The sequence below is a fragment of the Psittacula echo genome (assembly GCF_963264785.1).
Source record: "Psittacula echo genome assembly, chromosome: 15".
NCBI classification, from domain to species: Eukaryota; Metazoa; Chordata; class Aves; order Psittaciformes; family Psittacidae; genus Psittacula; species Psittacula echo.
This window is the reverse complement of record NC_137751.1, coordinates 3804587-3816876: the sequence shown is the minus strand read 5'-3', so window position 1 is coordinate 3816876 and position 12290 is coordinate 3804587. Positions and strand designations below refer to the sequence as shown.

Here is a 12290-nt window from a genome sequence, read left to right as displayed (position 1 = left end):
TAAATCTTTTTTAGTCCTTTCAGCAACTGTTTTTGGGGATGCATATTAAAGCTCTGAGATAAGGGGGGGACATTTGAAGAGACCCATGCAAGAAACAGAATTCAACCAACCTTGTGTTTTTGGCTTCCAGCCCTCTGTTCTTCAAGTTTTGGTGCCTATTTGGAACAAAATGAGTAGATTGAATAATTAAGATGTTCACAACAACACAGACAGAACCACAAGGATATTTTGCTACACAGAAATCACCGACATGAGTGACATGAAAGGAGGGGGCTCTGCAGAGGTGCCAGTGTGCCAGGACAGACCCCAGTGTAACACAGGATGTGGCAGAACAAGACCTGGGACACAGCAACACCACACCGAAAACATCTACATGAGACCATCATTTCCCAGGCACCAAACACAACATGCACCATGCACAGGGAACACTGCACATCCCAGCACTGAGGGTGAACACCGCCTGCCCGCATCCCTCCTGCAGGGACAATGCACATGCCAGGGGACACCCTGGTCCCCTGACTGTCCTCCTTATGCACATCCTGATGTGTTTCAGTGTGGGACAAGAGCATGCCTTGCCCTGACCAGAGGGTACTGAGATACTGCTAGACCCAGCCATGCTCTACACCAGACCCTGGTGTTTGCAAAGACAGGCAGCAGCACCCCGACTTTACCAGGGAGCAATGGGACCAAGTCTGAGAGCACGTGTCCTGCTCGGTGACACAGAGCTCACAGCGCAGGGGCTTCAGACCAGGGTATGGTTGGAGAGGGGGTCCTGCACGTTCAGTGCAGGGAGCTCTCTGCCCTGCAGCCCCTGCCGGGGGGTCCCGCATTGCTGGCATGCACACGGCTGCTCACCTGCATTTTTTCCAGCATTTCGAAGAATTCTGCAGACTGGAAAAGAGAAGAAGGAAGTCTCCTGTTCAATGCCCAGACAGGAGCCAAGGCAGCCCCAGGCACGTCCAGGCAGGGACACCAGACCCCCACCCCATACTGGCTCCCCTGCCCTCAGCAGGAACAGGAAGAAGAGACTCCATCCATAACAGATGGCTCTGTGATATCCCCTCCAGCCCTACTGCTGGGCAGGGATGGACCCCACAGCTACTCTGAGGGCCATGGCTGTCTCACAGCAGGTACCCCCCCAGTACAGCCAAGGGCAGCACAGGGAGCAGCAGCAGCTCTCTCCTCTCCTCCTGACTTCTCCTGTGCTGTGCTCCCCTTCCGAAGCAGCTCAGGAAGATGGGCCGAGGGCCACGGGGCTTTGCAGCTCTGCAAGCATCCCGAGTGCACAAGGGCATTTGGCTCCCTTTCTTTGGCAACACTTGGCACAGGGGCCCAGGCACAGCTGGATAATCCTGATCCCTCATCCGGCTTTCCCTGTTCTCAAAGTACAGGCAAATAAATGATCTCGCCAAGCAGCGGCTGTGAACGTTGAGGCATTCCCAGTAAACTGCTCCATGGCTTTTCTGGAGCCCTGCTGCAGCCCCCCCGTCCTTCCTTCCTGCATCCTTCCCATCTCTCCTCTAACCCGTGTTTGCTCCCTGCTCATATGACCAAGGGGCATCTGTGCTGCAGGTGATGCTGTGGTCCAGGAGGGAGAGCAGGAACCGGATCAGCAGCTCCAACGCTGCCGGCTACCAGAAACAGTTTGCAGAAGAAGGATGAGATATTTGGGGCAGAAAGAGCCACGGTACCAAGGAGAAAGGCTTGGGGGTGATTTTAGTGAGCTCTTAGAATAGACTGGATTTATCAAATGACAAAAAGGAGAGGAAAAAATAAACAGAGGGGGAGATGAAGAAATGAAAATCAAAACCCAAAGGAAAACCTCAGAGAGATTTTCTTCTAACAAACGTGGTGAGCAAAGGTTGGTTTTACAGCACGAGCAGTCTATGGCTGCCCCAGTGACAGCGGCTGGGATGGGGCAGAGACATTGCCAATGCAGGCGGGGACTTGCTGAAGCCACGCTTCCAGCTTCAGACTGTGCCCAGTTTAACCTACTGCACCTACAGGAGGGAAAACAAACCCAGGGCTCGGAAGAGCCTGAAGCTGGAAGCCCTTTAAAAAGGCTTTTCCTTATTCTGAGCTTGGTTTAGATTCCAGTTCACATCCAGGTCTCTGCGATGGACAAACACTCTGAGCATCTGAAGCAGTTTCCAGGAGCTGCTGTGGCAGCAGCCGGACCCAGGGAACCAAACCGCACAGCGACACGGGATCCACCTGCCAAAGGAGCTCCATCAGAAGCCTGTTCATGTGCTCAGGGCAGCAGACGGCAGTCTGTGCCCTGCAGAGATTTCTGCAGCTTGGAGCCAGCTTCACTGGGCCACAGGTATTTTGGTAATTATAGCAGCGACAATTACACCTTTGTGCTGCCCAGCAGGAAGCTGAAAGGTTCCAAACTGACCCGCATCTGTTTCTTCAGGGCAACACCAGAGCGGACAGTGTGTCTCCCCACACCTTCAGCAGGACAGACCTGCCCAGGAGCAGATCCAAACGACCTCAGAAATCCAGAACACCCCACTGAAATGGCACCGCTGCTTTTCCTTCCAAGCTCATGTGTCCTCACCCTCAACACTGAGCATGCTACAGGCAGCACGAGGGATGGATTGTCACATCCAGGTGTGTCAGCACAGCGAAGGACACGGCTCCTCTCAGCAGAAGCTGCAGCAGAAAATGCCCTTTGAAGGCTTCCAGAGAAAGACACCTCCATAAAGTAACCCTGCACCGGTGGGATCAGCCAGGACGGAGCACAGCGGGGCAGTGTTGCCCAGCACCCCTCCCGTGGGTCCGGGAGCACTCACCAGCAGCCCCCGGAAGAAATCCATCATCTTCCTGGCCTCACCGCCCCACGCAGCAGCCACGGCCACGCTTGTCATGGGCCCCGACCGCCGCCATCCCTGCCTGTCCCACACCTCCTTCGTTAATGTTTCCCCAGGCCAGAGGCAGGGCTGCTGCTTTGTTGTGTCAAAGGGTGGCTCCCTGGGAGGCAAAGTGCCCGAAACAGGTTGGGCAGGAAGCAGGACAGGGTTTGCCGGGCACTGCCGGGTGCACAGCCCTGTGCTGGGATGCACGGGCCTGCATTGCCCTCGCTCCAGCCAGGAGCAGCCATACCCCTGCCTGCAGCGTGCCTGGGGTCTCACCCCCCCCCCCCCAGCCACTCCTGCAGCAGCAGCAGGGCAGGGAGCAGACCCCAGCACCAGAAGCCACCTCTGCACCCACACAGCCGGGCTCAGCCTGTGTTAAAAGGCAGAATTTCCATTTAAAACATGATGTGGGCAAAGGCATCCCTGTTCCCTCCCATCGCTCCAGGCCCCGACCCCCCTTGGGATCCCTCTCTCCTCCTCTGTAGCCCAACGAGGTGCCACAGCTCATGTCATCAGTGAACTGTCACTTCCCACCCGCTTTGTGTGCCCAGGTCATGCACAAAACTCTAAACAGCCAAACCATCAAATGCTCCACTAATAAACTCCTCCAACTCAGTGCTCTATTTCCAAACCCACTTGCTCTTAACCATTTAACCAGGTTCTCAGCTACCTCAGAATCCTCACATCCCCCTCATCTCCAGCTTAATGAGTATTTTCCTGGGTGGCATCACAGCAAGCACTCTGTAGCAACCCAGGGAGAAAAGCTGCAACTGCCTTCGTCTGGAAACTGGCATCGCAGAAACGTTTTGGGTGGCTCTCACAGAAGCTGGTTTTGGTGAACCCCTGTTATTTTATCCTATTTTCCCATTCATTTCCATGTCTCAAACTGACTTTTTCCTGCTGAATTCGCTCTGAAGCTCTGCCCCAGGTCACTGCCCGGCTCTGCATCGCGCTGCTTGGCACAGGGCTGCGCGCTCCTGCTCGCCTGAGGCTGTTTGGGTGAGATAAACACGAGCTGGGAGCTGCAGAGGTGCCCAATCAGCCCCAGCTCACCCAGGACCAGCTTCCAGGTCAAACCAGGTCCTCATGACCTTTCCCGCTGGGTTTGGGAAGATGCAGGAGGGGCAGAGCCTGCAGAGGTGACCTCGCATGGGCACAGCAGAGAGAAAGAGCCACATTCTGTGCCCTGCTGCCTCCACCACGGCAAACGGCAGCAGCAGAGCGGCCCCTGGCAGGATGAGCGCTGGGTCAGGTGCTGCCCGCAGCTCCTGCCTGCTGCCTCATGGTGGCTGTTAGAGGGTAACAGCACCGGGGCTCTGCACCCTGCCTGGCACCGCTGCCCACAGCTGCGTCATGTGAGAGGTGGTGCAGGATACGGCCCAGCGACACGCGCACGGCTGATGGTGCCTGAACGCGCTGCGGGCTCAGCTCCAGAACGCACCCACTGCTCCCCCCGCCCCGGAGCAGCCCGAACCCGTGCAGCCGCTGCGTTGGAAGCGCTGCTCCTCACCAGCCCGGCCGTGCAGAGCCGGCGCCGCAGCCCCGTGAGCATCCCCCGCGCACCCACTCACCTTCATGGTCGGCGGCGCGGTGAGGGGGGGCGAGAGCGGCCGCTCCGGGACGGTCACATCCGCGCCGCTGAGCAGCTCCTGTTTCCTGAAAGAGCCAAGGCACAGGCGTGTCAGCGGCCCGCGGCGCGGGGCGGGAGATAAGGGCTTATCTTCCTCGGCGAAGCCGCGGGCCGGCTGCCGGGGAAGCATAGCTTGAATCTGAGAAGGGACCAAACGGCATCAGAAAATGGTAAAAGGCACCTGAGGAGCCCCGTGCCCATAGCGGGCTGGGACCTCTCTGCCCCGCTGAGCACCCACCTCCATCCCAAGAGCCATCCAGAGGCCGGCTGCAGGACTGGGGCACGGTGACAGTGATGCAGGTGGAGGAGGGAAGCAGGACTGGGATGCTATGAACACCCATTCCCACAATGTCCCTCCACTGGGCAACCCCTGGCTGGGGCAGGACCTGCAGCCAACTGGCAGCCTGGATGGTGAATGAATCTCATCTGAGCTTGGATGCAAACAGCTCGGTGAACCAGCACAAACCCGGGGACACCCCAGTGCAGGTTTGGCAGGGCCCAGCCCGGAGCCCCTTTGCCAGCAGGCACCTGGCATGGGATGAATTTGGAGGCAGTGAGAGGCATCAGGAGGATGTGAGACCCCAGGGCAGGGGAAGCAGTGCCTGTGCCATGGACCTGCCAAGAAACCCCGGCACAGAATCCCCCCAGACCTCAAGAAGGCACAACGTCAGCCCTCCACTGGCTGTCTGATCAAAACACCCCATCCCTTTCCCACCCACTGCTCCCCAGGCAGACGCCCAAGCTGCCACTCGCAGCAGAACTGCCAGACGCTGGCCTGGGAGTCAGAAGATCTGAGTTAATCTTGTTTCCTCTCGTCCCTGCCAGGTCAGCGCTGCAGAAACCCGGCCAAAATGTCCCACTGTTTATCTCACAGTAACCAGGTCTGGTTCCCATGACAGCCTGCCCTAGGATGGCACAGCAAGGCACAGCACGGCACAGCATGGCACAGCACACGGTAGCCTGGACCCGCTGGGGCCATCTCCAAACACACAGCTCTGTAAGAGGTGCACACCCAATCTCCTGTGCAGGGATGCAGCGGGGATGCTCTGGGAACTGCAGGCAAGTTTTCTACATACCGTTGGTGCAATAGCAAGTGAAAACCCCACTGTCACCTCTGTGACCAAAGGGGTGGCTGGCAGCATCCCTGCTAACGAGAGACAGAAACAGAGCTTGGGAAGGGCTGGCTGCTGCTCCTCCTGCTCTTGATAATAAACAGACTTCTCCTGCTCCTGGTGAACCTTGGCTCCATCTCCCCCGACACATACACATGTACATACCAGCAGACCGGAGGTAGCCCCTGCGTGCTACAGCTGCAGGAAGGCACTGCAGCCCCACGCTCCTGCAGGGTCCCAGCCTGCCCTTTGCAGCACCACAGCCCACACTGGGAATTTGGCATCTCTCCCTGTCATCGTGGGACTGACTTCATGGCAACACAGCTGGAGCCAGCAGTGCGGGGTCCCCAGGGCAGCAGGATCAGACCTTGGGGGCTGCCAGCTCTCAGCCCATGCTGCTGGTGTGTTGCACACATGGAGACAGCAGCAGGGAGCTGCAGCGCCTGTGGCCAAGGGAACAGGATGCAGACAGACAGCTCTCATTATCCAAGGAACAAGGTAGTGGACTCCAGTTGCAGCCAGGGGAACACTGGCTGGATGTCATGGGGAATTCTGGATTCAAGCCTATGATTCTCTCCTGGAGGTGTAGGACCAGCCCAGGAGGGGCACAGAGGGATCGGCACAGCACTCAGGGACCTGGTCCACAGACCTCAGAACCCCACAGACCAAACCCTCTGTACTTGTTATTAATTGCTGGCTGCAGTTCCCACAGCCCGGGGCAGGAGTGTGGGCATTTGCTTTCCATTAGTTCATCTCACTTAAGCTCTGAGCATCTTTCAGTTTCTCAATGCAAGAAATGAACTAAAGCAATGTAGGTCAGTGTACGGGCAATAGCAGAATTCATTCCCTGCCCTTCCGTACTGTTCATCAAGCTGCTGCCCATTCTCCTCTCCACAATTCACCATGGCTGCACTGCTGAAAAGAATGCTGAGGACGACAGATTTCCACTGTTTGGTTTTTGACTTTCTGGGACACTAAAGCACAGCCTGATCTGGAGCAAACCACTCATCCTCTGCTCTCCTGCTTTGAACCGTGAGCTCTGCCTGATTGCTCTAATCTGCAGAGTGGCCTCAAAGGCATAAAATGTATCAGACTTTGCAAAGATTAAAGTTGCAGGGATGCACAAATAATTAGATTTATCTGTGATTTGTAGCAGGTTGCCATAGCATCATATCCTAAGTATTGCAAAATCACTCACACAACTTAACAACATGTTCCTCTGTCACATGCTGATTGCTTCTTTGGGGCCAAACTGCTGGAACCGCTCCTGCAATTCCGGGGAGAGCAAAACAAACCCATTCAGCAGCCGCCGTGTGTAATTAGCCTCCATGCACTGGAAATACGTTACGTTAAACGGCAGCCACCGACTGCGATGATTCAGTCTCCCGTCAGCGCGGGGTCAACGGCCATCAGCCTAACTCCTAAACAGACTGCCCTCCTGGGATGCTAAATGAATCATGGGGAGGATCAGCACGTCCTTATCTGTGCGTGGTGTGCTCGCAGGCAGAGCAGCCCCTGCGGGCCTCCCCTGAAGGTGCCACCAGAGCCACGGAGGCTGCCCCACACTGTGACCCGCTCCCGCCTGGCGCCAGGGGTACAAGTGTCCACGGAGCCCAAACCGCAGTGATGGTCCCAGCATCCACAGCAGGGAGGACAGGGCCGGGGGACACCACACAGCCCCCAAGGCACCAGCTCCCACCCACAGCAGAGTCCCAGGAGCGGCCCCAGGACACTGAGACACCCTGGAGACTGGGATGCCAACGGTCAGCAGCCTGCGAGCATCACTGCCTGTGCTGTGCCACAGGATGGACCCCAGGGGCTGGGACCCTTCCACAGCACAACCCCCTGCACGCTCCATGTCAGCCTTCCTGCACCGGGATGGTGAACACACAGCTCCTGCCTGAGCAGCCTGACCCCAAGTACATGGGAGGGCAACTGGGGAACAGGAGAGAGAAGGCACAGCAGAAGACATCAGGAACAGTGTGATGAGCTGAAGCCTGGGCTTGGCACAGCACAACTCCAATGAACACCCTCTGCGCCCTCTCCCTGGCAGCACGGGACATGTGGTTCCAGCATCAGTAACAAAGGTTACAGGGCTGCGCTCACTGCCTGGAGGCAGCACCCGGTGCCTGGAGGCAGCCAGGAGCCTCACCCAGCCCCAGCACCCAACACCCTGGCCAGACCCAGGCATCCGCGCACAGAATGGGTGAGAGCATCCTCCGGGGCTGCACAGCCACACGCGGCCTCTCCGGATGCAACACGGGCTCCGTCTTTGTAATTTTGTTTCTTCATTTTTCTCATTAGGCAAATTAAGAGAGAAGGAAAAGAAAGAATTAGAATCCTACATACTTAGTAAATCTGATTAAGGAAATACCTTAATGCAGTTACGCAGGCCAAACTGCAGGGTTTCCTAATGGAGACCGTGAGATCAACCCTGCCATCACAGCATGGGGATGTGCTTAGGAGGGTCCTCCCCCCATTTTGAGTGCGTGGGCAACGGTGGGTTCCCAACACAGTGAGAGCAGACGAAGTCTTTCTCTTGTCTTTAGAGAACTCATCCCAAAATTGCCTACAAATTCATATCCATGTCCCCTCAGCTTTTTCAGCTGAACCTCTGCCTTTCCCAGCCTAAAGCCTAATGAAAAACATCTAATGCATCCCACCTTCTTGTTTTGTTTGTCTGATTTAGCAGCCAGGCTCTAAATCGACACGGTGTGTTCGTATAAATCACACATGGGGAAGGGAGATGTCAACCTATTACCTGACACAATGAGGTGTTTCACACTAAGTGATTGGCTCTACCAGTTGTTACACTGGGTAAATTAAACACGGAACATTGCGGGTTACCTTTACACCTACTCTTAATTCTGCAGATGAAACCTGGTCTAAGGAGGTGCAAAACTCTCGCAGCAACAGGTTCAGCCTGTCCAGATGCTGCATCCTTAGGAAGGACAGCAAAGATTACCCTGTAAATTAACAGCCTCTATTTTTGGCCTCATCATTTTCCTGCCCTTGATGGCCATCACCTTGCCAGCTGCTCCTTTTTTAGCTTATTTAATATTCAGTGCCCAGCATCTGATTTTCACAGGAGACTCTGCTTCTGTACTGCTGTTCACCCTCCCAGCGCCGGGTTAAGCCCCTGTGCCTGGCAGTGGTGGGAGCAGAGCTGGGGCTGCTTGTCCTCCCTCGCCAGAGACTCCTCTCCATCCCACATCCTCTCCACCCCACTCATGTTGGGACTGAGCCTCCCCACCCCTAGGTCCAGGACCAGTGGAGCCAGAAGCCCTCAGCTGCCTGCTCAGACTGCAAAAGGAACTCATCCAAAAGTGGGTTTTCTCTGCAACAGCAACAAGGGCACCTGGCTGAGGTTGTACACACGGAGATCTGCAGTGAGTGCCTGAGCGAAGCACCTTACTCTGACTTTGAACAGCTCTCCATCCAATCCCGGGCACACCAGGCAGGCAAGATCTCGCTGCATCATCACTCATGCCAGGGAGGACGCCTGCAGAGGACATGCACTGCTGCAGGGCTCCCCCCAGACCCGGGTCTCATCCGGCACCCAGCTGCAAAGCCCCCACTGCGGAACATCTTCCCTAATGAGCTGATTTACCTTGTCACATCCTGGGCTCAGGCTGGCCCTGCCCCAAAGCGTTACCTCGGTGCACTGAGCCCGAGAGTCAGCAAAGAACAAGCACAGCATTTTCTGCTCTACATTTCTTGTAATAAATCACGGTAAGTGTGAAGTGCCAGCCTGCACCTGCGCGCACCCCACGGGCAGCTCCTGCGAGCGGGAACCAGGGCCCTGCTCCCAGCAAGGTGACATTTCACTGCCGTGAGTTCAGCTTTAATCACCCCTCTGCACAGAGAATAAACACTGCTGAGAACAGTGCAGAGTGTTCCGCACTCGTGCAGGCAGCACTGCCTGTGCTGGGTCCCTGCACATTGCCTGTCCTGTGCGGGGTACAGCGAGGGGCCCGCTTCTGCTCTGCCGGCACCTCTGCAGGCACTGTGCTCTTTCCAACCAGCCAAGGACTTCCCACTTGGTCTGGCTGGGAAAGCAGGGCTCCACACGCAAATAATGGTGGAAAAAGGGTTTTAACATTTACAAATTTCAGTGTCTGCTGTCACTCGCAGGAGCAGAAAGCAGTGATTTCCCGCACCCGGTGGGTACATCAGCCCAGGCACTCCTGGACTTAAGAGCAGAAGGCTCGTCTGAGCCAATTCCTGGCAAACAGGAGCCTGCGAGCCCTGGGCAGCCGTTCCCAAGCTGATTCAGTGATCTGCAAACTGCAGAGAACAGCTCCCAGAAACCAGCGTCTCCAACCACCGACAGAACCAACGCCAAAGGGCAAAGGGACGCGGTCCCGGCCTGGGGCAGGATGGGAGAGGCCGAAACCACGCAGGACGCTGCTCCGGTGAATGTCCCATTGAAACAACCAGGGATTAAAACTGCCTTCAGCAACACAAAGGTTTTCTCAAGGACGCAGACCACCTGTGAGCAGCCCTGAACCAGCCATAAACCACCAGCACTGAGTGGAGACATTTCCCTTGTTCCCAGCCATCTACACCATAGCCGAGACTGGTGAGCGAACGGAGGCAGGCACCTACCCTGGGGCACCCACCCACCAGCTGTACCCTGCCAGAGAACAGCCGCTGTAGCATCCCCTCCCTTATAATGGGACATCCAGGAAAATGGATCTAGATAAAAACACCCAGATCCAAACCCCGGATCTCTGGAGCAGGACAGGAGCATTGCCCCAGCACGGCGAGGGGAGCATGGTGAGGGTGAGCTGTTGTGCTGCTCCTTACTGGGTTGCTAACAAGGAAGGGACACAGGCCACCAGGCACTCTGCAGCTGCCACCGATCCTGCCAGGCTTGCATATGGCTCGTGTAAAGCAAAACTCAATTGCAAATGCAGAACAAAGACTGAATGTAGGAGGAAAAAAGGAAAATAGGAGCAGGTGGAGGAACAGAGTCCCTTTTGACGATGCCGCCAGCAGTCCCTTCCTTTTCCTGCAGATTATGTCACTTTGATGGCCCTGGCAGCTTGCATAAGGCAAAGCAACCGCCGTAAAGCGCTGCCTGAATTCTTGCAGTCGCTCCCACGAAGGCTCCTCAGTCCACAGCAGAAGGAGAAAACCCCTCCTCAGGGTCTTGTTCTCCCATTGAGGTGTCTGTGTGACTCTTCTCACACTGAGAAAACCCCCCAGCAAAAGCTACACTGAGAGAGCTCGTGCTCAACATGATGGTGGGGGAAAAAGCCAACAGACCCAGACTCACACATTGGCCAGATTTCTGCGAGAGTTCGGAGCCAGATTTTTCCTCAGCCCTCAAGTGTCGTGCTGAGCTCATTCATGGAAAGCTGGTGCCCAGGGGAAAGCTGACTCTTTGGGAAAAGCCTCACTCCGTGTGACTGGTAAAGCTCTCCGCTTCCTTCCCTGCCGTGCTCTGGGGCAAACGCAGGATGGCAAATGAGTTCCAGGGGGAACAATGTCTGAAGGAGCATTTGGGCCCTGCTGGCATCACTGACCTTACTGGTACTCAGACATTCTCTACCCACAGCACATGGAAGCGGGAGAAGAGGCTCCAGACAACAGAGCACTGGGGGTCAGAAGGACTCTGGCCACCCCTCAACCAACCAGCCCCTCTGAAACTTGCTGGCCCATAGCTTGAGCTCATGGCCTATGGGCTGAGCTACAGCAGGGATGGGCCTGGGCTACACAAGACAAAACCCGAGGAGCAACAGACAAGAATGGCCAAGTCCCAAGGCAGATCCTGCACCCGCATCCCACCGGACGGTGGTGGCATGGCCCAGCTCAGGTGAGCACCCACCTCTGGGAGCCAAGAGGGATGGGGGCTCCAACTGCACAGCTTTAATGATCCACTCAAAACCACAGCAAAGGGGGAGAAAATATCCCAAACCAGCAGCAGCAGCACATGAACTACAGGAGAAGGCCATGGCTAAGTCATAAAAGCATCATTAAAATCCTGCCCCCAAGGGCACCTGTTGTCCAAGGCAGCAGCACTGAAAAACGGGGCTTGAAAAACAGGAGTACAGCCCCTGTGCCCCAGACCTATGGGTGGGCAAAGAGCTACAGCTTCATCCCAATTGTCTTACTCTGATTTTTTTTCAGGGAATGGGGAGATACTTTACAATAAAGATTCCGAGTAATCAATTCTCCATTCATACGGCTGTGGTACAAAATCACAAATTGAACCAAAAAAACAGCCAGAAAAACACACAAAAAACCCTCCATCTGCAGCAGTGCCCACGTCGCTTCCACCCGGCTCAGCAGTACACACACTGCCGAGGTCTGGACACACAATTCTGACTATTTTTAACAGCAAAGTTGCCAGAGCAGCACAGTCCTGGAGGAGAGAGAACTCCGTGACCGGGGACGTGCTGCACAAACCCGAGCGGGGCGAATCTCGGCAGCTCACAGCAGCTCGGGCGCGGGGGGAAGCGGCGCAGATGCCCGCGGCACACCATGGCCAGCAGGCCCTTTCCTCCCAGCGCAAACTTGAACACCGAGTACAACCCGCGGCTTAGTCAATGAAAGACGAAACCCTCCGTCAGCTGCTCCCGGCTGCTGCGCCGAGTCCAAGCGATTCTGGAGCCCCGGCGGAGCACGGACCCGCTCCGTGCCCCGCGGGGCGAGGCTGATGTCGGGGCTCACCTCGCTGGGGGC

The 12290-nt window shown here is 56.2% G+C and overlaps 1 protein-coding gene across 2 annotated transcripts in view; it reads right to left on the bottom strand.

Annotated features, from left to right (window-relative positions):
* The window catches only part of RAP1GAP2 (RAP1 GTPase activating protein 2), a 47237-nt gene that overhangs the window by 17051 nt on the left and 17896 nt on the right, over positions 1-12290 (bottom strand). Inside the window, exons 3-5 of one of the 2 annotated variants that reach the window (XM_080629826.1) lie at positions 4430-4514; positions 856-891; positions 111-155 (exon numbers count right to left, since the gene is read on the bottom strand). In XM_080629826.1, the coding sequence (XP_080485952.1) occupies positions 111-155; positions 856-891; positions 4430-4514 (166 nt within the window). The remainder of the gene's footprint in view (positions 1-110; positions 156-855; positions 892-4429; positions 4515-12290) is intronic. The other variant, XM_080629825.1, reaches the window with a different exon arrangement.